Source organism: Bubalus bubalis, chromosome 5, assembly GCF_019923935.1.
Source record: "Bubalus bubalis isolate 160015118507 breed Murrah chromosome 5, NDDB_SH_1, whole genome shotgun sequence".
NCBI classification, from domain to species: domain Eukaryota; kingdom Metazoa; phylum Chordata; class Mammalia; order Artiodactyla; family Bovidae; genus Bubalus; species Bubalus bubalis.
Window position 1 is genome coordinate 53,792,822 of NC_059161.1, and position 23,555 is coordinate 53,816,376.

Sequence of the window (23,555 nt, forward strand, 5' to 3'; positions counted from 1 at the left end):
CTAAGAGTATATGGTACTTAAAATATCATATTTAAGATTAACTATGTCCCCTGGGTCAGTAACACAGTGGGGACTGATAAAACACAGCATGTTTAAAAGTGAACCAAGAACACGAGAGATGGCTGGAGAGGATGATGTCGTAGGGTGTAACTTGGCACCTTCCTAGTCCTCTCAACCTCTACACGCAAGGTGCTCTGCTGGAGAACAGCAAATTCAGTTTTTGTTAAGCTGACTCACTTTTTGACTAGGCACTAATGTTGAATGGGAACTAATACAGATGAAACCAAGCTTGCTCCGTAAATGGGAGCAGCAAACCAAATACACAGCAGGGAAGCCACAGTCAAACCTCTGAACTCTCAGCTAGCTGATCTGGACTGCCCACCCACTCACTCTTCCTCACCCAGCTTCAGAGGGAAGCAATTGAAAGCAAAAACAGCTTTTATCAAAGAATTTATTCTGAAGAGAATTTGAGCTCAGTACCAACTTAGTGATCAGTCCCTTTAACATCTATGTCCTAAAGGTAATTATTACTGTGGTTACTGAAGTTCACAATGCTAACCCCTAAGGCTTTGAATGCCCCTCAGTCCTCAGACTATATTTAGAGCAAAACAGTTTGACTACTATCTTAGAATTTTCATGGTAAATATGGCTTAAAACCAAAAGGCTTCACTGACAAGTTCTCACAAAGGCGTAACAGCCCCTTCTCTGAATGACCTTACTCACTGGAGTGTCACTACACCAAGACTCTCAAGCTTTGTTACACTACATTGCAAAATAGTAAATCTGGCCTAAAGTACATACATTCAGGTGGCACCAATCTAGATAATAAGCATAGAATTTCAGATTTCCTTTCTCGGTCTTGCTGCCTGTTCCCATATATTAGAACAATTTTATTTACATTTGAGAATAATTATACCTAGTACATAATAATTCTTATCACAATTACTGACAAAATATTACTTGTGAGTAAAGTTCACAAGTCTCAAGTGCACCAAATACAGCTGTTTCCTTTCCTAACCTAGCATGTCTTAGAACATTCCATAATGTGACTGCCTCGAAAACCGACGGTAGACTTTGATTATGTTGCTCCATTACTTCTGACTTCTCTGACGTAAAGGACATCAGTTAAGACTGCAAGCTGAAAGAGCAATAGAACAACACAATCAGATTTACCTTTTTTTTTTTTTCTTATAAGTAGTATCATCTTTAATTTGCACATGAGGAAACTTGAGGCTTGAGGTTAATAACTTTAACTGGAAGATGCAGGGATTGAAAATCTGAACCCAGAACTGTCTACTTCCTTAGTCCATCCCCCTTCTTCTATGTCAGATTTATTCATTCATTCAACAATCATTTATTGTTTCTGTGTGCAAGGCACTGTATTAGGTGCCAGGAGCAACAGGAAGAAGATACAAACATGAATAAGAATATACTCTGCCCTCCAGGAGTGTACAGTCTAGGAGGAGAGATGAATTGCATATAAATGACCATAATACCAGATAGAAAGTGGTGAGAGCACAGAAGAAAAAGTTCCATTGGGGAGCTTTCTTATCTCTCAAAGTTCAGGTGTGGGGAAGCAGATTTGGACAATATTATTCCTTTGTCATCTGTGTGGCATGAAAAGGTGGCTGTCAGGCTTTGAAAAACCAAGCTGTACCTTAGATCTTTCTTCAGCTCTCTTAGCTGAGAGTCCCATGATCAGTAAGGGCACCTGCTACCACTGAAGGGAGGGAAGGAAAAGGACAGAACACACAGATAAAAGTATTTTGCACCCAGGAGCACGCCATTGCAGCCTTCACTGGCTGGGCCCTGGGTACTGTCTTCACAGACAGGGAAGAGGAATGACAGGAGAGAGAGAACACTAGCCTAACCATCAGGATTCCAGATGCAGTCCCCGGGGCTCTGCTCTCTATCGCTAAGATGAACTTAGACCAAAGGATTTCTAAAGGCCTCTGCAACTCTCCAGTCACATAAAAGCATAAAAAGTAATCTTTAGCATCTTAACCACAGCTCTTAAAAGTCACTGCTCTTTTCCTCTTTTCATCATTTGTAGAATAGCCCCTAAAACATACAAAACTAGAGTCACCCCCTTTCCTGGCTTTGATACAGACAAGCAATAGAAGAAAGGTGGTTTTGCTTTTAGCCACAGTTAATGTTTCAGAAGTAAAGAGCTCCTGTCTTGTTGTAAACAAGGCAACTTTCTGATCTGCTCAGCCTCTGCTCTGTGCCCGACGACATGCAAACTGACAGCCAGATGCTCTCAACTACATGGAGTTTCTATTTTGGTTACTGGGAATACTTGATATATTCAATACCTTGTAACAAACTATAATGGAATAAAATAAAGATTGAATCACTGCTATAGATATGAAACTAACACAACATTGTGAATATTGGCATTTTTTAAAAAAGAATATTTGAATGAGAAGGTAAAACATTTTGTTCAACAGTCCTCCACTACCTTTGAGCTTCCTGAAGTAGCTTATTTATCTCTCAGTTCTAAAATTTTCCAACACCTTCACTGCTTTAAAAGCTTGAGCAGAACATTTAAAGGCACTGGAAGTTAGGGATACAGCCAGTTAAGTGAGTTTTTTTTTAAACAGAGGAAGGTGCCTAAGAAAGAAAAGGTAAGAGGGATGCAAACACACTAACTTCTGTGTTACAGCTCCTTGGCTCTTTGCCTGGAAGAAATACAAGATAACCCCAAGGAGCAAATTCTGAGACTTGCAGACCAAAAGAACCAAGTTTACTTTGCTGCCATTTCACCCTTCCTTTCACGTGTGGACAGGGCATACCACCATCCTCAAAATGTGGGTCTGTCCATAAAGAGAGTTTTGCTTAGTGGCTCTCTGGCTTCTGCCAAGCCAAGGCCTAGTCCAAGGCTGAAAAGACATGCAACATTTGATATTTGGTGACCATACAACTTATCTGGCTAACCAATTCTGCCTCCACAGACTAAAGAATCTCTTTGGACTCTGTCATAAAACACAGCTATGTTTCGCCTAAATACCAGTGCCTAAGAGACATTAAAACACAAAGGAGAACTGAGAATAAAATGCTAGGTTCACTTCACCTGGCAAACAGAACCTAAGAGGTTAACTTCTCTCAACAACTGCAAGAATTGACAAATACTCCAAGGAACCGAGTTTGGTTAGATATTGCTATGCCATGACATGGACAAAGCGGTCAGTGCAGCAGGACAGAAGTATCAGTCAGGCACCAAGCAGACTGGCGACAGGATCAATTTCACTGACATCGAATGACCAGCTACTCCTGCATCTAACCTGATGAGCATCTTTTACCAAATCACCTCTCCAAACCCATTAAAAGACATACCCGAGAGATCAAATATAATTAGATCAATTAGAATACAAAACCAAGATCCAGCAAGAGCCAGTGAGAGTGTATGTGTTCAAGGGTGATTGTGGAGGCAGTGGCTTTTAAATGAAAGCTCTTGATAAAATTTGTTTTGGCTTATTTTCCTTTCTATAGGCAGGAATTACATTGTACCTGTAATGGCTTATAAGGCTTCACAAATTCAGCAAAGAAATTTTTTTTTTTTTGAAATGTCATTTTTAACATTCTTATGAAAAGATATTTGGCTTACAGTCCCATAAATTTGTAAACCATGTGAAATACAGGAAGCTGCCACAATATAGGCAAAAGGGTAGTTTAGTTTCTTTCTTCCTTTGCCCAGGCTAACAACAGTATGGTTTTGTACTCCTGACCTGAAGAGCCACCTTGCTTATCTATTACACTTTCCGTTTACAGCATGTCCTTTACTCTTTGGCATGCAAGGCTGGAATGAGTCCTCTTCCTACATACAAATAACTGTCTTGTATACACAGATGATGAAACACACCTTCACATGTTGGGGGTTCAGGCTAAAGTTGAGAACCAGAAAGCTACAAAAACTCAATTCATGTTTTTTAAATACTTTATATGGTAAAAATACAGCAAAAATATTTTTTGTTCAAAGAGGAAAAAATATACTGCTATGGTCACGGTTCTAAGGACGATTTAAGTAGTCTCTGGCTCCTCAACTGTGCACTGTAGTGTAGGCTGACTTCAACCACGGCTGCTCCAGCTTCAGTCATTTATCAAAGCTAAAATCATACTGTGGAGAGAAGAAAGTCATGTTACTAACATTTCCTTAGGAATGTTCCTACAGAGTCTGTTCTGTACAGACCTGCAGCCCTAAGGCTCACCAGGTGACACTCATTTGGGCAAAAAGCAATACCTAAAGGGAAGAAGATCTATATTGGGGCACCAAGAGGCTCTTATGTTTCAAGAAAGAAGGAAGGAAGGAAAGAAAGAAACCTGGGGTAGAGGCGAGGGTGGGGAGTATAACCTAAAACCAACGTTGGACTATAGTTGAGGAAAAACAGGCTATATCCAAGGAACAAACTTTAATTCTCTATGGAGGTCTCTGCACATGTTGTTCCTACTCCTGGAACCCCTCCTCTCACACCCTACATTACTCTCAGGCTTCATGACCCCCAGCTTTGGCACCTCCTCTGGGAAGCCGGCCTCTCAGCCCCCAGCAGTGGCCAGGCCTCCTTCCAGAGCTCCATCGCCTCTGCATGCCTCAGCTCCTGTCCACTTTCATTTTCCAGGTGACACCCACATACTGCCATCAGCAGGGTCCCAACTCCGACACAGGGATTCTGTGCTGCTCCTCTGTATCAAATGCAGTGTCTGACGTGGTGATCACTCAATAAATGCTCCATTAAAACCATCACATTTAACAAGAGTAACAAGACTATCATTTTTAACAGGAATCAGCCTTGCTCTGAGATCAAATGACTAAAAAACACAGAAATACCCTTACATTACTACTGCTAAAAGTGATTAGTTGTCCAAATTTAACAAAACTAAGAGTAAGCACTGCATAGCACAAATTAATGGTAGTAACTAATATTTTTTAATGTGTTTTTTAGAGTTTACTAGAGGTCGGCAAAAACCAGAGTGCTTTATGTGCATTATCTCATTTAATCTGTATCATAATCCCATGAGGCAGATACTATTATTATCTCATTTTCAGATGAAGAAACTGAGGCACAGAGAGGGTAAGAAACTTGCCCTGGGTCACACCATAAGGAAGTAGTAGCTTCCACCAGATTAGTACCCAACAAACTCCAAAGGCATAGATTCCACCAATCTCTATAGAAGATGGGCATTTTTTCCCTTTAATTCTAACAAACCCCAAGTGTCCACAAAGTGCCCTGGTGCAACGCACCATGCAAGTGGTGGCAGGCGATCCAGAAGGAGCAGCATAAATCCCTACATTAGAAATTGGTGATTCAGAATTATACACACTTTTTAAAGACAACAACCAAAAGCTAAGAGAAAATTCCTCTTCCATCCTGAATCCCTGGGCTACAGGGAAATGCCAAGGAATAAGGCAATAGCACCATGGCTAAAAATGATAAGCTAAGAAGGGAAGGGGAAAGAAAGAAAAAGGACGCATTCAGTGAAGAATGCAGCTCCTCAGTCAAACCAGTTTTATAGGTTGCCTATCTATTATTTCATTGTAAAGGACCCTTCCTTAAACCTGCCCTCAACTGCTTTCTGATTCTTCCAATCCCCAGTCTTCAGTACATCTTCCCATCTCTTTAAATTCAATAGCTAGGAACTAAGAAAGTCTTGTCAATTTTAAAATCCTAAGACTTTTTCTACTAAGCAAGATACTGTTCCCTAATCCTGTTTACACCCGGAAGTGTACCTACACTGGCTGTGCCCCTAGATGTCTCCAGAAGCTCATGTTATCAAGACTCAGGAGGCATCCACTCTAGTTTACTCTCCAAAAACATAAAACCTGGAGGGGAGAGGAGGATGAAGAAAGGATAACCACCTTGCTTTTTGCCTCTGACAAAGAGAAGGGAACATATATGATGGTAATGATACCTTCATATGGTTTGACTTTAAAAGTAATAAAAATGAGAATAGATGTATCACTGTATTCTTAGTATTAAACTTCTTTGCTCTTTATTCTTTATGCTAGGATCTTTGCATCTTTAATGCTAGGATTAAAAATTAAACACATGAGCAATAAGTTAGGGTATGAGAACCAGAAACTGATACTACTGTGCTTTTTTGGTCCTATTTTTTTAAATATAGGAAAGCAAATAAAATAAATAGTAAAAAGGAAACCACCTAAACTCTAATTTCAACCTAATTTATGCTAGTGGGTGGAATCAGCACAGCAAAAGAATTTTAGGAAGCCTGCTTTTTCAGGCAGAGGCTAAAATGGCTCTGACTTCTAAGCTATTTCAGAAAATAGCAATTTTTAGAAATTCTTATCTATGTACAATTTCTAATTATTAGGACTCTTCTGAGTGACAGGAGTTTAATTCAGTATAAGTTTTTTCCCACTAGTCTTATGCCCATGTGAAAATTAAAATTTACCTCAGGAAAACAAATATGATATAATTACGCTTGGATACAAAAGTTAAGCCTTGACTGCTAGCCTCTTAAAGGCTTAACCAAATCATACACACGCATGACAATTTTTTTTCTATTTTTTGGTCTATCCTATGGATCTATAATGGGTAAGGAAAGAAGTGGCATATTATCTCTAAAACTTTAGGTAATAAATTTAATTTTAAAACAGGATAGCATAAGGCTTGCAGTATCTGACAGCTAATCCTTCATATTAATTCTTACTTCCAATCTAACTGGAAGACTGATGCTATCTTACCAGAACAGACCACTTGCATCTTGGAGAGAAGGCCATCACATCTAAATTCCCTAACACCAAAAAGCTCAGCCCAGTATGGATAAAAGTTGTTGAGAACTGCTGTCAGTGGTCTGACTCCCAGAAGACCCATGAGTGGGAAAGTCTCTGGGAGTACATTTAGAAATGCTTAAAACAGGCAGTAAGACCTCATAACTGGACACTAGGGCAGGGAAAGAAGAGCAAAGACCGTTTTAAGCCTGTGGACAGCCTCCACAGCTAAGGAGTAACTAATAACATGGAGTAACTCTACTGCAGGTCAGACAGAATGCTGATTCAATGACATGACATAAAAAAAATCTACCTAAGTCACAAGAAACATAACTCCCAAAAGTTTTGCAATGTCCAAATAAAATCTCACAGAATAGTAATATCTCACCCATCAAAAGCAGGCATGGCATCCGGGGAAATGCCAAGAGGACTGTAAACTCACCTGTAGAGATACATGAAGAAACAGAGCAGGTGGAAGCCAAGTTTGATCATGGCTTCTTTCATGTGTGACTTCAGCTGCCCTCGGTTGTGTATTTCTGTTGGATCAAATACTCCCATGTTACCACTTGGCACCATAATGTACCTGATAAATTAAAGGACGTACATACATTAGAAAGAAAATCAAACCATCAGCATAAACACTGAAAAATAAGTAACCAGTAATAATCAAACTTTAAAAATGAATCAGTCATATTCAGACCATATACTGACAGGGTATAATGATATCACAGGTCATGACTTAAGTTTTCCTTTGAAGGATACACTACTATTAATTTTTGGTATAATTTCTGCCCTCTGAAACAAATCCACTAATATTCTAGAAAAGGATATTTTATGTACTAAGACCCTTTTACTCATTTTTTGTAGAAAACTACTGAATCAGTAGTATCTATAGCCATCTTCCTTGAGACAAGTGAAAGGAGCTGCAAAGACCAAACCAACTTGATCAAGTTCTTAGAAACTTCTTCATCTACAAAGTTCTAAATTAATTAATGCAATTCCCTTCACCTTCACAACGTGTTTATAAGGAAGAGTAGTGTCAAACATTATTCCCATTTCACAGATGACACTAAAAACAGAGATTCTACATCCAGAATGTACGCTAAGCCACTTCAGTCATGACCAACTCTTTGTGACCCTATGGACTAGCCCACCAGGCTCCTCTATCCATGGGATTCCCCAGGTAAGAATACTACAGTGGGTTGCCATTTCCTATTCCAGGGAATCTTTCTGACCCAGGGAGAGAACCCACATCTCTTACATCTCCTGCACAGGCAGATTCTTTACCACTAATGCAACCTGGGAAACCCAGAATAGAACACTCATATGTGATGCTCCTGCTGATCAATAGATGTGTCTCAATCTGCAGGGTAAATAAACAATACTTACCATAAAAGACCAATTTCAAGAAGACAGAATTATTTAGAATAAATGCTACTGTGGTAAAACTCTTCTTCAGTGAAGACTATAAATGGATAGTTCAGACACAAACGCAGTACCTAACATTACATGACTCAAAAAAAGATTAGATTTAATTAAAATATAAATTTTATTTAGATTTAATTTAATTTACATCTAAATATTAAATTAAATACTGTTTTGACAAATAAGAACTGTACTTTTTATAGTGATGGAGGTATGACCACAGTGGGGGGAGGAGAACAGGGCTACAAAGTTGGTACAGAAGATAAAGGCCATGGAAAGCACACACTTAGTCCCCAAACCAGACCAATTCAATTCAGTGTTCCCACAGACTCAGACTCAAACTTAAAACATCTTGAAGACACTGCATTTAACATACTGTGAAGTCTGTGGGGCTCCTGATAACATACAACACTTCATATTTATGGAATACCGCTATGTACACAGTATTACAAATGATAATCTTCCTCAATGATTCCTTTTACAAGTAAGAAAACTGGGTAATTTTGAGAGCATCAGTGAGTTTAAGCATCTGAGCTTCAGCATTCACACTGTACCATCTGCACAACATGCATGTCCTAACCTAGTACCGTTCATGACCTCTTCCTTCTCTCATGTCCAAGCCTCTTCTAGTCCAACCTTGGGTTTCTCACCATTAGGTTTCTCAATTATGGCTTCTGAGAAATGCAAATGGCTCTCTGAGGTCCACAAATCTTAAATTCTCCCTCAAATCCTAGTAGCCCAAATGAATATCTGGATAACATTTTTACATTATTTAGCATGCAAGATTTAAAATGAAATTTTCTTCAGAGCATTTCATGTACACTATAATTAAAAACTGCAGATATAAATAATAAAGACCTTATATTCTCAGGTTTTTCATTATTCATAAAGAAAAAAGGTAGATAAGGAAAAAACAACTCACAAGTCTTTAGACATTACAACATTAAATATTTTTTTAACTTACACATGTAAATTTGTGTTTTTACTACAAGACTGAGCCATGCAAATTGCTACTTGCCCAATATACCAAAGTGAATAAAAATGTATGCTCATTTAATGACGCGTTCTGCTATCATTTATGAGTAGCATGTTTTATTGGAGAAAAGAAAGCTGTCAAATCTTAAATTTTTTTCTCTAAACAAAACAATAAACAGAACGTACTCACCGATATATATTCCAGGCAGCAACAGGCAAGTTGAGAAGGAAGATGAACCAGTGCAATGAGATGAGCATTAGTACAGTGACAAGAGTATGGCCAACCAATTCTGGAATTACCCACTGCAAGGGAAGAACACAGTTATCACATCTCATGCTGTGTTCTTCCTAAATGTACATGTTACTTGAAGCTAAATCAAAGGAGTATATCTTCCAAGCTAGTTTTTCAAGATTATTTTTAGACTCAGATGTCCCAGATTTGCATACTGCTATCATTGCTTACCCCTTGCAAATATATCAGGACACAGCTTAAAAATAATGCACTTAAACTTTAATTACATTTTATCCTAAGCATAGGTTCAGATTCATTCACTAAGCAGGTATGAATGACAACTAGAGAAAAAACAGAATATTATTTACTCTCTTTTCCAATATCTGTGCTAAAATCTCTTACTCTAATTTGGGATGGTTTATATCCACATTCATGCTGCCTTTCAAGTCAGAGTATCTATCTATACATTTCCAAGCTCCAGAACCCTGGGGAAAATAATCTCACATTTACCAAAAAAAAAAAAACACAGTACTTTAACAGCTTACAATATCAGTTCAAAGTTGAACAAATATGATAAAGGACCAGGATAAAAGAATCCCAGACTATTGCTTTTATAGCACCCAATGCCCTTATCTATGCTCTTTATTGTGTAATATTCTAGTTCTCATGTATCAAGAGCTACTGTGTCAGGCTCTCAATTCACCAATAGTCTTCCCCTCCTATGAGTAGAAAATGTTTCTTCTTTTCTTTTGTTTTTTTTAAAGACTTTTCTTTTCATGGAAGTTAACACCTAGTATTTATGGAGCCAGAAACTGGCACTCCCAACTTGCAGAAAGGAGGAAAATAAAACTCAAGAGAGATTAAGTAACTTGCCCAAGGTCACACAACTACACAGTGGCAGGGCAACCCATGTAACAGAGGCTCAGACTCACTGGCCCCAGGTCTCCTGCATTTAGATTTCAGATACATTTGCGGGTGGGGGTTGGGGGCCCACTGCTGGGAGGGTTGTGGAATCTTAGTTGTGCAACCAGGGATTAAACTCTCACCTTTGCAGTGAAAAGTGCAGAGTCCTAACCACTGGACCACCAGGGAATTTATTCCCTCAGATAGTATTTTTTGGCTACTTTTTTTTTTTTTTTAAATAAACAAAGAAGAAGGGATTTTCTGGGCCTTAAACCTAATTTGCAATCAACAAGGAAATTTAATATGTAAATTATTTTTAAAGTGTAACCAATTTAACATAATGCTATAATGGCAACCAACTCCAGTGTTCTTGCCTGGAGAATTCCATGGACAGAAGAGCCTGGAGAACTACAGTCCATGGGTCTCAAAAGAGTGGAACACAACTGAGCTACTAACACATACACACAGTATGTGTAACCTGCAAAGTCAAATAAACCTGGAGTAAAACCCATGCTCTATCCTATTAGCTGTGCAATCTTAGGAAGCTACCTACCCTCTCTAAATCATGATTTCCTCATCTGTAAAATGGAGATAATAATACTTACACCTCAAGAGGTTGTTATTGAGAATTAGACCAAATAACATACATAAGCCACATGCAAAGCAAGCACTCAATAAATGTTAGCTGATGGTACTACTCCTCCCCTCCATGTTATCAGACCCACGCAGCAGTAGCTTTCAAACTGAACTTCTTACTATGGGCTGCACTTTGTTTTACATAAACACAAACCTAAAACAAAAGTTTCAGGAAGTGACACTTGACCTTATTATACTGGTATATTGGTTTACTGACTTTCAGCCAAGTCCTGTGTTCTCTTCCCTCATTAACAATGTGTTCTTCCCCTAACTTGTTCTCAGAATGCTAGCTCAAGGTTTGTTATCACCCAGGCAAGAGTTTGGAGGATCCTTCTCTGGAGGGCCTTAATGGCACAAGAGAAAACAGCTACAAAAACTGCCATTTCAGGTACCCCCAAAAAAGGCAGAAACCAATCACCCTCAGTGAAGTCCACCTATCAGTCAATAGCCTGTACCACCCAATGAGCTTCCAATGAGTATTTTAGTGTTTTATCATTAAGTATGACCAGACAGCCACGTATCAGAAATTGAGGAAAGCCCTCAGTATGAAATAAGGGGGAAAAAGAAAGAGAAAGGAACTTGGAAAAAACAGATATAATGTAGGAAGTAGAAGGAAATTTCAAAAACTACTATAATCAATATCCCAGAGAGATAAAGAGTCAAGTATGAACCAAGAGAACAAAAAGCTCTTAGAAATTAGAAGTTCAACATAAACTATATACATACTAGAAAATTCAGAAGATAAAACAGCAAATCTTACAAGAAGGTAGAAAAAAAAGTAAAGGGACAAGAATAAGAAAAAAGAATTGGCAGATCAACCCAGCAGAAAAACATCCAGCAAATCCAAGTTGCTGAAAGAGAAGAGAGAAAATAGAGAGGGACGACATTATCAGAGAAAGAAGAAAATTTACCAGACTGAAGGAACCTCTCAGAAGCCTGCAAAATTCCCAAACACTGAGGATTACCATAAATAAATAAAGAAAAAACACCAAGGATAAAGAAAAGATTCTAAAGCTTCTGGGAAGGATGGAGGTGGGGGTGGGGGGAAAGGGGAGAGAGAGATTCCATCCAAAGGACAAGAAATCAAAATGCACCAGATTTCCCAACTTCATCAACACTGGAAGTTAAAAGACATTGATCAAGCAAACTCTGAAAAAAAAAGAAGTCTTTTCTAACCTAGAATTCTATACTCAGAGAAACTGTCAATCAAGGGAAACGATTAGACATTTTCAAACATATAAGGTCTCAAAAAATTTAATTCCCATGTACCGAATCTCAAGAAGCTACTCCAGCAAAATGAGGTAGTAAGCCAAGAGAAAAGAAGACATGATTTCCAAGAATCGGGAGATCCAACCAGGAGTCCCAAGATGGAAGCTGTGAAAAGGTCTAAGAGCAACTGCTCCAGACTATAGCAAGAGGATGGAGGTCTTGAGGAGAAATGTCACCTGGAAAAATACAACTGATAGGTTATTTTATGTTTGAGCCATGTAGAAAATAGTACTGAAAGACTTTAAAGATGTTATCTGAAAAGACAAGCTATCCAAAAAAAAAAAAAATTAGAAAAATATGATCACCGTCTGCCATAAGGCTCAGCAATAAAAAAAATCATAATAGTACATCATGATATAAACATTAAATATGAACTTACCTGCAAACAAAAATAGAAAAACAGGAGTGATGTTTAGAAGTTGGTACCTATGAACAAAATCTACCATATTGACTCAGAAGTCGATAGATAATGTGAAAAACTGATAAATCAAGAAGTAGTGGGAGTTCCCTGGCAGCCTAGTGGTTAGGATTCTGGGCTTTCACTGCCTGGGTTCAATTCCTGGTAGGGGAAGTGAGATCCTGCAACCCATGCAGTAGAGTAAAAAAAAAAAAGAAAGAAAGAAAGAGCATTGTATGCACATAGAGAAATATGAATGTAAATATCAGAAAAAAATTAACAGTTCAAGTGTTGAAATCAGTTGCCCCTCAAAGGCAAAACAGATATGATTTTAAAGGGTGAGGAGGGGTCCGCTGCTTTCACTGGGAGCTTCTAATACTCTAACTTCAGTTGTGTGCAAGTATAACTTTCACAAAAACAAACATTAAAAAAAAAAAACTACTTCAAATTGAAGGACTTACTGTCTCAATAGAAGAACCCAGGTAATCTTTTCTTTGTATTTAAATTTTTATTTTTGTAAAAGAAAGCCCACAAAATATCCACCGAAAATACTGAGTAAGCAAGAAATATGAAACACACATACACATATACATATATGAGATGGATTTTTCTCTCAGTAAAAAATTATTCTTCTAAAGATGAGAAGGCCTATTCAACCATACTTCAATTTTTTAAAAAGGGGGAAGACCCTGCCTGGCACACAGGAGGACTTTAATTTTTTTTAATTAATTAATTTAAATTCTAAACAAATTAAAAATAAAGATGAGGAGGACTGAAACTAATGAATGTTATATTTCAATTATATCTTGAGGAAAAACAAGAACTCTGAAAGCATACCAGATAAACAATCTTTTATTTAAATCTATCCTTGTATTAAACCATAGTCTGGAAAATTGGAAGGAAAGAAGGAAGGGAAGGACAGGAGAGGAGGAATATAGTTTGCCAGAAATTTTAACTTTTCAAGTATAACTCTATTTCCCTCATGGGTCAGAGAAACTAAGTAGGCTGAAGATGTGAAAAGACCCAAGAGAATTTTTAGGTCAAGCCAAAACGTGTTTCTCAGTATTGTATTTTTTTTCAGCACTGTATTTTTATATACAATAAAAGTACTTTATTGAATATATAAATATTTTATGAAGTTTTTCTTTGGCCGCACTGCACAGCACAGTCTTAACCACTGGACCGCCAGGGAAGTCCCCTTTACATGAACTTTTATATCCAAAAAACTTTTGCCTACTCATCTCATAAAATGAATCAGGACCAACTGGTTTCCTCATACTTAGAGAAGCTGGAAAATTCAAAGTTTTATTGCCAATATAAAATTTTGATTATATACTAAAGATAAAACGGTCTGAAAACAAATCAACTAATTCAATTTCTCATCCAGCCACAAAAAGGTCATCTTTCATTTAAAAAAAGACAGACTGAGCTCTTTCCCATGAGTAGGAAGGAGGGGGTTTCCACACAGAAGGCAAGAACAATTACCTGATAATGAACCTTTACTAGTCTGAGTAATGGACAAAGGGACAAGGAAAAAGAGTAAAGAAACAAAATTTCAAGTTAAGTCTTCTGGTATGCTTTCATGATCTAAAAATATTCCAAAGCACAGGAGCTCCACCAACGTCTCAGTGTATACCAAAGACACATATGCTGACTATATATAATAATCTCTAGCACAGAAAATGGAGAACTGTCTTCAAGGTCAAAAAACGAGGAAAGACATGTCTTACCTTGTTTAATTTTGAGCAACATGATCTAGCATTAATGTAATCACATTCTAAATCAGACAATGTAATTATCTGATGATCAAGATAAGGAATTATTAGATTTCTTTTATAATAACTATTTAAGTTTCAGAAAGCAACCCCAGTTGCAAGGCAGATTTGGATTTGACTTGAAAAGATTAAGTTCTTTCCTTAAAGCTCATTTATTAGACACCTAAATTTTCTCATTTATGTTCTTTCAACAAGTTATTCTTCACAAAATAATCCTCTTATTATGTGCAATTCTAATGTGACCCATATCGGAACATTCCACCAGGATTCCTCAAGTGTCGAACAGTGGCTACAAGAAATGGAAAATATGACCCATATAAACAGTTTAAATGTTATAAACCTTAATTCCCAACAGCAGAAAAAGTGTTTATTTATGATATATCCATAAAATATCTGAAAACTAAGATATGAAAAAATAGGACACAAAACTATAAATTCAGCATGGTCGCAAGTCAGCAGTGTTTATGCTTTGAAAGTTGGATTACAGATAGTTTGTTTTCCCAATACTTTTCCCTATCACCAAACTTTCCACAGTAAACATATATTACACTGGACTTACAGAAAAAAATGGGTCTTAACACAAAATATAGACACACAAATAAAAATCTGAGGGACAGAAAGACAAAAAAGGAAAAGTCTTCCACTGAATGTGTATTTACTTTAAAATGCTCCCACAGCCTCCTCACAACAGTTGAGAGAAAAATGAGAAAGAAATCGCAAAATGTTGAAAAATCACTGAAATAACAGAAACATGGGATCTATTACACTACTTTTATGTTTGAAAGTGTCCAATAAAATAGGTAAAAAGAAATGCTCTCAAGTAAATTCTACACATTTCCATATGGATAGTCCCCCCTATTACCTCAACACAGCTAAAATCAAAATCATCACTTTCTCCCCAAACTGTTTCACCTCCAATTTGTTTTATTTCTCTCAATGACGTAAGCATTATTTGTCCAGGCTCAAAATATGGAAAGCTGTTTCTGGATTGTTTCATTATCTCAGAATCAACTGTTACCAAGTTCTGTCAATCATTTCTTTCTTACACCACTCACATTAATCCCTCCTTTCACCTGCCCACAATTAGCCCACAATTAGCACCCCACTCAGATCCAAATGAACCCGTTCTCCAGTGGTTTCTTACCTTCCAGTCTTCCCTGTTTCCAACCTACTCTGCAGACTTATCTTCATAACACACCACTTGGTTTACGTCAAAAAATTGTCAATGGCTCACTATTGCCTAGAGGATAAAAGTGAAAGCCCTTCTCCTTAACAGTCAAACCCTCCAAAACTGAATCTAATCCAGCCTTTCCAAACCTGACCTTCGGCTGCCACCAAAAATCAACCTTTTGCTCCAGATGGCCTATTCCTCCATCACCCAGAAATGCCATGAACACATCTGTCTCTGCACCTTTGCTCTCGACTGTCTAATTTTGAATATCCACCCCTTTCCTTCTCTGCATGTTTTCTTCTAGGTTCAAAGTCCAGGAAAACTCTCATTCCTACAAAATGTATACTCTGGTGATTTTCTACTTCTCGGCTCTACTATTAAGCTTGTACAACTATTCAAAAATACAATATGCTGAATTTCATCAAAACACATCCTGAATATACCTTAATGTTTAAGTCTAAAACTCCACCTAATATGTTTCTATATACATAAATTTGTGTAAGCCAAGGCTTTTTTTTTTTTTTTTTTTTTTGGCTATGCTGCCTGGCTTGCAGGATCAGGGCTAAAACCAGCAGTGAGAGCACTAAGTTCTAACCACTGAACTGCCAGGGAATTCCCTAGACAAGGTTATTTTAAATTATCAAGACTAGTTTTCCAAACTGCAATAAAAGAAATCCAAGTTTCATTTCTCTGAACTTAAGCTCCAGTTTCTTATGCCACGGGAGAGGTAGATCACCAAAAACTTCCTAAGGGATGCTGCACTTTCAAGTTCCCCAAGCCTAATAAAAAATCAGGGTTCTCCTCATCACAAACCATCAGTTAAAGCAAAAACTGCTGTTCAGTGAGGGGTGAGGCAGGAAGGCAGAGCAACATTTACTAAGCACTGGCTATGGGGCAGGCATTGTGCTGCCAGATGCTTAGCACACCTCCACGGTGCACGCACCTATCTATCTAGAAAGTAAACATTTCCCATTAAAAACAACAACAACTGAGGCTTAGAGAGGTGAAACAATGTGCATAGCAAATAACTAGCTAAGCAAGGAGTCTTGATTCCAAGTTTTGTCTCATCCCACTTTGACAGGTTGCCAGTCCGTAATAAATTATAAAGCCACACTGAAAAATACTCTGTACAACCATCCTAATGCCAGAATGCTCTGGCAAACAGTTTAATTCTGCCAGAAAGAGACGCATATAATTTCCAAGGGGAAAAAATAAAATGAAGAGTTTCTCATGCTTTTTCTTAGTTTTAAGTAATTTAATTACTTAAAATTTGATTGTGCATTACATCACTGGGTGACAACTAAGACTAGAAGCTTCCTCAAGAGCAAAGTGATAGCCCCACACGCTTTCTAGAGTTCAACGACCATTTATTAGCCTGGAAAATAGTTTGAATACTATAGCGCGAACGGCTATACAAAATACGGAAGTTTTAAACACACACCGACAGAAAAAACTAAAAGTTGAGAAACAACGGAGAATTAAATCACGTGTATAGATATTGAAATTTACAGATATGCAACCAACAAGGGCAACGAAATAATCAGCTGTACCTGGTTTTTTAAAACAAACCGTTCCCAGCACTCCCTACAAAACCGCATCGTGAAAGAAACACTTCACTCGCTTTTGAAATGAGTCAACTTGGGGATGTGAAAGGTTCCCTACAAGTTCCAACACCCGCGAGAACAAAGGGGCAGGCAGCGGGGGAGTTGCCCAAAGAATGACAAGAGGCGCCAAATCGTCTCCGCCTGGCTCAGCGCGGGACCGTCCACGAGAGACCGCCCCTGGGACGTGGGCCCTCGCTCTCCGGACCCCGGACATCAGGCGAAGGGCCCGGGCACAGGACAGCTGCAAGACAAATCGTGATCCTTCTCTCTCGAGAGCCAAAAAAGAAGTAAACCGCGACCCTCTCCCCCGAGGGCCACAAGGAAAAGCCAAGTGCCAGTGCTGGCGCATGGCAGAGCGGGTCTGGGCGTCGCGGGGAGCAGAAGCGGCGGGCAGGCCGGGCCCGGGCGCTTCGAGTAAGGCCCGCTCGGACCCCCCAGGTGAGGGGCGGAGTTGGGCCACCGGGTCCCTCCTCCAGCCCGGGCTCGCCTCCAGTAGTGCCAGCACCCAGGGTACCCGCGCCCGACGCCGGCCGCCTCCCTCGTTCCCTCGACCCTGCCCTGGCCCCCACACGGGCCCAACCCCAGCCCGGTCCCTCGGACGGAGGGCCCCAGGCCGGCCTCCGCCCGTCTCAGGCAAGGATACGAAGTACACCGAAAGGAAGATGAGCGCGCAACAGTCGAGGAGAGAGAAGACGAACACCACCGCCTCCATCCTCCTCCGCCGCCGCAGCCACCGCTGCCGCGCCGCTTCTTCCGTCAAACCGGCTCAAGAGATCCGACCAGCCCCGCCCCGCCCCGCCTCCCGATAGTCTTTGCCCTGGCTTGTCGGGTCGTGTAGTCCGCTCCGCCAGGCCTCGGCATGCCGGGAGTTGTAGTCCATTGGAAAAAAAAAAAAAAAAAAAAAACTTGACCTCCCTAAGTCTGATGCATGCTGGGAAATGTGGTTCAGTAGTACGAATACCTATCAAAGCGGTGGACCAGGTCTCTGTCCTAAATCTGATTATTTCCAGAGATGTGACGAGCAATTAGTCAACAAGTGTTTACTGATCGCTTGTAATCTTCTGGATATCCAGTAGAACTTCTTTGCCATGTGCTAAATTCTTTAGATTCTGCACTGGACCCACAGGACCCCCTCACTTGGGAATGGTAAGAGAATTTCATCTCAAAGTACATATCTAACCTCAGTACTCCTGGCTTGATGGTTGAGACTTGCCCTTCCTGATCTCAGTTTCTCCGGAGATTTCACAGTCTCTTGCTTGTTCTTCGTTACAGCCATGTTTCTCTCCACTCTAGATTTTAAGATCTTTGAAAATTGAATATTCATTTACCACAGACTTACCAACTCCACTTCTCTATATGCCAAAAACTTCTGTAGACTCCAGAGATACAGAAATGAGTAAGGCAGACAAGATGCTGCTCTTACCAGGTGGGTGTGTGGGAGGAACACACAATAAATAAGCAGCTAACCAAGAAAAAGATAACTTCAAAGGGTTATAGGATCTAGGAACATACCTTATGAAAGTCATACATTCATTCAACCAGTATTTTATGAGTAGCTAGCATATGCCAATACTGGACCTTAAAGATACAGAATAAATAAAAGAGAAAAATATCCTCTGTATTTTTTACAGTTGTAAAAAATTGTTTACAATTTTTTGAATTATTATTAGGCAATGGCACCCCACTCCAGTACTTTTGCCTGGAAAATCCCATGGATGGAGGAGCCTGGTAGGCTGCAGTCCATGGGGTCGCTAAGAGTCAGACACGACTGAGCGACTTCACTTTCACTTTTCACTTTCATGCACTGGAGAAAGAAATGGCAACCCACTCCAGTGTTCTTGCCTGGAGAATCCCAGGGACGGTGGAGCCTGGTGGGCTGCCGTCTATGGGATCACACAGAGTCAGACAAGACCGAAGCGACTTGGCAGCAGCAGCATAATATTATTTTTATATTTTTAAAATATAAGAACATCCTTTATATTTTAAGCTATATATTTGTTATATAGCTTACTTTACAGTCGGGGAGACAGACACATCCATACATGCACACATACATATATAAGTAAATATCCATGACAAGCAGTTTTAAGATTGAAGAGTAACTGGTCAGAGACGGCCAAGCTGAGGAACTGACATAAAAGTTGGAATCTGAACAATAGCTATGTAAAGATTTGCGGGCAAAGTTTCAGACACTGAGAAGAGAGATCCCAGAGGCCTAATTGCTCATACGAACTTCCTGTGTTTAAAGATCAGGGGGGAAAAGCTAGTGTAGCTGAAGTAAAATGAATAAGGGTGAGAAAGTTTTAAGAAAGGATGTCAGAGGCCTGTAGGGCAAGGTCACCTGGGCCTTGTAGACCCCTAGCAAAGAGTTTTTAACTTTTATTCTCTTAAGATGATAAACTGTTGGAGAGTTTTAAGTATAAAAGTACCTTGATCTGGTTTACATTTTTTACTCTGATTTACATTTTAAAAATATCCTTCTTGTTGGTACACTGAATGTATGAAAAGGTGATAAGTTTTTCTGCAAGGTAACCACTTAGGGGAAAAGAGGATGAATAGGAAAATTAGTATGAAAGCAAAACCAGTTGGATTTGCCTGACACAGCCTAGGTTCATAGGATCATAAAGGGTTCATAGGCTAAAGCCAGATGAACTGCTAAAAGATTATTTATAAACCAGCTATCATTACACTCCCACTGCACCTTGAACATACCTGTATCAGAGCATTTATTACATTAACTGTCTTCCTTATATGCCTCGCCCACCATGCCTTAAATTTACAATGAAAGTAACATATTGTATTTGTTTTTGTACCACCAGTATCTTCTATCCTGCAAATAACTGGTGTTTGATAAGTGTTTGCCAAATGAATGATCCATACTGACTATATAGGAGATATATTATTAAAATTAGTCCATATTTTATTTAAAACATAAACTTCATCTCACATTAATTTTCCTCCAGTTCAAACAGAAAACACAGTCTATCTTATGTTCTCTATCAGCTGTTTTATCTTGAGTTAATTTTTAAAAAGGTGGCACCATAATCCAGGATTAGAAATATCAGTTCTAATTAAGATACTTTGTCTAATCTATGTGAAAAGTTAAAACATGGTTGCAATATCAAAACTATGGGGAATGCAAAATTTTAAAGGGGAAATAATCAGAATTAAAAAGCAATAAGTAGGGTGTGTGTATGTGTGTGTTGTGAGAGAGTTTTCAGGACTTGTGGTTTAAAATACATGCTATAGTGGGAATTCCCTAGCAGTCCAGAGGTTAGGACTCTCAGTTTTCACTGCCAAGGGCCCAGTGTGTGTGTGTGTGTGTGTGTGCATGTGCGTGTATTAAAATGCATGTTATATGTTTAAAGTACAAATTGAATTGTTTTAGTTTCCAGTCTGACACATGAGGAGCTTAGAAGTTATCAGTAGGTCCTAACATCAAATAAAAAGCCAAAGAAACTGAAAAATCAAGTCTTCTTGGGTTTGTCAGAGAAGTGAGGTCACTGCTCCAAAAATGGTAGCAACAGACCAATAGAATCACAATTTACCAGAGCAGGAAAAAAATAAAACAAAACCTCTAGTAGAAACCTCCGTGGAACCAGTACTGGAATAGGAAAACATGAACTGTACCTGAGGAGAGTATGGAGGCTTAGCATGGACAGGCTGAATATAAAAACTCGGTGCAGGGAGGGAAGAAGGAAGGCAGGGGCTTGCTTTTGTGAGTCTTATGCCCTATAGTTCTGCCAGATTTTCTTAGTGAAGATCAAAAAAATCTTCTGTCATGTCTGATTCTGCAACCTCATGGATTATAACCCGCCAGGCTCCTCTGTCCACTGGATTCTTCAGGCAATAATACTGGAGTGAGTTGCCATGCCCTTCTCCAGGGGATCTTCCCCAAGGAGGGACTGAAGCCCTGTCTCTTGTGTCTCCTGCATTGGCAGGCAGTTCTTTACTTCTAGCGCCACCAGGGAGGCCCGGTGATTCCTACGGGAGAAGGCAAAAAGAGGCCACTCGAAAAATACCAGAGCATTCTGCTCTTAACAAGTCCTGCCCTCAGGAGAAAGTATATTACATGAGCCTAATCTACTGGGGTTTTATCAGAGTCCAAATGACCTGAGAGAAGGGAAATACTCAACTCCAGTCCCTTTAAGTCATCAGTAGCCACTTAAGAGGATAGTGGGGGGAGCACTGAGAGGCACTTGTGAAGTTTACAGCTCAGGGGTAAAGAGTGACTAAAAAACTAAGACTTGGTTATAGGACTATATTTTTTGTTTCTAAACATTTTCTTTTTATCTTCCAGCTGTGCCGTGTGGAATGTGGATCTTATTCTCTGATCAGGGATCAAATATGCACTCCTAAGTCTGGAGGCATGTAGAGTCTTCACCACTGGACCATCAGAGAAGTCCCCTAGTCATGTGACTATACTATCTATCCGTCCATACCTTACTACTCTGTCACTAAAGGTGCCCTATTTATTGGAGTTTCTTTCACCTAATATATTTTGTGGTATTTTTCTCTCCATACTATTTCATTTCACTCTCTTCTTTCAACAACAACAACAAAATTACAATCTATAATAAAAGGCAAAAAAAAAAAAAAAAAGACACAGTCATTTGAAGAGACAGCAAGCATGTGATTCAGACTCATGTGCCAGGGATCTTAGAATTATCAGACCATGCATTTAAAATGACTGTGATTAATATGCTAAGGGCACTACGGAAAAAGTAGGTAATGTGCAAGAACAGATGGATAATGTAACCAAAATATAGACATTCTAAGAAAGACTCACATAGAAATGCTAGAGATCAGAAACATTGCAACAGAAATGAATAATGTCTCTCATAGGTTCATTAGTAGACTGGACATCACTAAGGAAAGACTGTCTGAGCTTGAGAATATGTCCATAGAAATGTCCAACAGTGAAAAGCAAAGGAAAAAAAAGACAGGAAAATGGACAAAATATTCAAAATCATGGGACAATTAGAAAAGATATAACATGCTATATGGGAATACCAGAAGGAAAAGAGAGAAACACACAGAAGAAATATTTGAAAAAATCATTACTGAGAATTTCTTCCAAATAAATATTAGACAAAACACAAATCCAGGAAACTTGGAGAATATAAAGCAGGATAAATGCCAAAAAACTAGGTATGTCATATTCAAATTTCAGAAAATCAAAGGTAAGTTTTAGAAATTGTTGAAAGAAGCCAGAAGAAAACAACAACTTACCTACAGAGAAGCAAAAATAAAAATTACATCCAACTTCTTCTCAGAAGAAGAGAGTGAAATGAAATAGTATGGAGAGAAAAATACCACCAACTTGGAATTCTGTATCCTGTAAAATTATCCTTCAAAAGTGAAGGAGAAAGAAACATTTTCTTAGACAAAAAGAAACAGAGAATTTGTTGTCAGTTGACCTGCCTTGCAAGAAATTTTAAAATAAGTTCTTTAAAGAGAAGGAAACTGGTTTAAGTCAGAAATTCAGATCTAAATAAAGATCTTTACAGAAAGAATAAGTGAAAATAAATAAAAACTTTTATTTTTCTTATTCTTGATTGATCTAACATAAAAATTTGTTCAAAATAATAATAGCAGCAATATATTCAAATATATACATATATATATATATATATATATATATATATACATGCGTGCTTACTATAAGTGAAATGAATAACAGGAATGATACAACCGAAGAGAGAAATTGTTTAAAAACTAAGCCATGTCTGACCCTTTTGTGACCCTATGGACTGTAGCCCTCCAGGCTCCTCTGTCCATGGAATTTCCAAGCAAAAGTACTAAATTGGGTTGCCATTTCCTTCTCCAAGGGATCTTCCTGATCCAGGGATCTAACCTATGTCTCCTGCACTGCAAGCAGATTGTTTTACCACTGAGCCACCTGGTAAGCCCCAAGGAATATTTTATTATAAGGTACTTGCATTATCCACAAAATGGTATAGTGTTATTTAAAAGTGGAGTTGGATTAATTGTAAATGTATATTGCAAACCCTAAGGCAACCACTAAAAAAAAAAAAAAGTTAAAACAAAATAAAACTGACATGCTAAGAAAGAAGAGAAAATGGAATTATTTAAAATACTCAATTAAAACCCCAAATGGAAGGAAAAGAGTGGAAGACAAAAATAGCAACAAAGGAGAAGGCAACAAATGAAAACAGTAACAAACATGAATCCAATATAGTACTGGTCCAGCTTTATATATCAATACATCACTTTTTATTTATTTATATTTTTGGCTGTGCTGCACAGTTTGCAGGATTCTAGTTTCCTGACCAGGGGTTGAACCCATGCCTGAAGCAATGGAAATGCAGGGTCCAAACCACTCTGCCAGGGGATGTCTAAGAAATACAACCTAACTCTATGTTGTCTACAAGAAACCCACTTTAAATATAAAAACACATAAAGATTGAAAGTAAAGGG

At 38.6% G+C, this 23,555-nt stretch overlaps 1 protein-coding gene across 4 annotated transcripts; it reads right to left on the minus strand.

Moving 5' to 3' along the window:
• Positions 1 to 437: 437 nt before the first annotated feature.
• Positions 438 to 17,912, minus strand: CNIH4 (cornichon family AMPA receptor auxiliary protein 4). 4 transcript variants are annotated; one of them, XM_044943146.2, is made up of 5 exons: positions 17,758 to 17,912; positions 14,295 to 14,363; positions 9,318 to 9,430; positions 7,170 to 7,310; positions 438 to 1,138 (listed from the first exon to the last, which is right to left on the minus strand). In XM_044943146.2, the coding sequence occupies exons 1-5, from the start codon at positions 17,824 to 17,826 to the stop codon at positions 1,126 to 1,128; spliced, it is 405 nt and encodes a 134-aa protein (XP_044799081.1). In that variant the 5' UTR covers positions 17,827 to 17,912; the 3' UTR covers positions 438 to 1,125. The 4 variants fall into 4 exon arrangements, with proteins under 4 accessions (XP_044799081.1, XP_006062806.1, XP_006062809.1 ...); XM_006062744.4 differs by lacking the exon at positions 438 to 1,138 and adding an exon at positions 3,924 to 4,117; XM_006062747.4 differs by lacking the exons at positions 438 to 1,138; positions 14,295 to 14,363 and adding exons at positions 3,924 to 4,117; positions 15,484 to 15,539 and having other exon boundaries at positions 17,758 to 17,852.
• Positions 17,913 to 23,555: the final 5,643 nt, after the last annotated feature.

Excerpts from the sequence above, each read along its gene's own strand:
- CNIH4 (XM_006062744.4), bottom strand. The coding sequence starts at position 17,826 with ATGGAGGCGGTGGTGTTCGTCTTCTCTCTCCTCGACTGTTGCGCGCTC. Across the intron at positions 9,431-14,294 it reads GTTGCTCAAAATTAAACAAG|TGGGTAATTCCAGAATTGGT; the intron begins GTAAGACATGTC and ends CTTCCCTTGCAG. Across the intron at positions 4,118-7,169 it reads TTCTTCATGTATCTCTACAG|TATGATTTTAGCTTTGATAA; the intron begins GTGAGTTTACAG and ends TTCTCTCCACAG.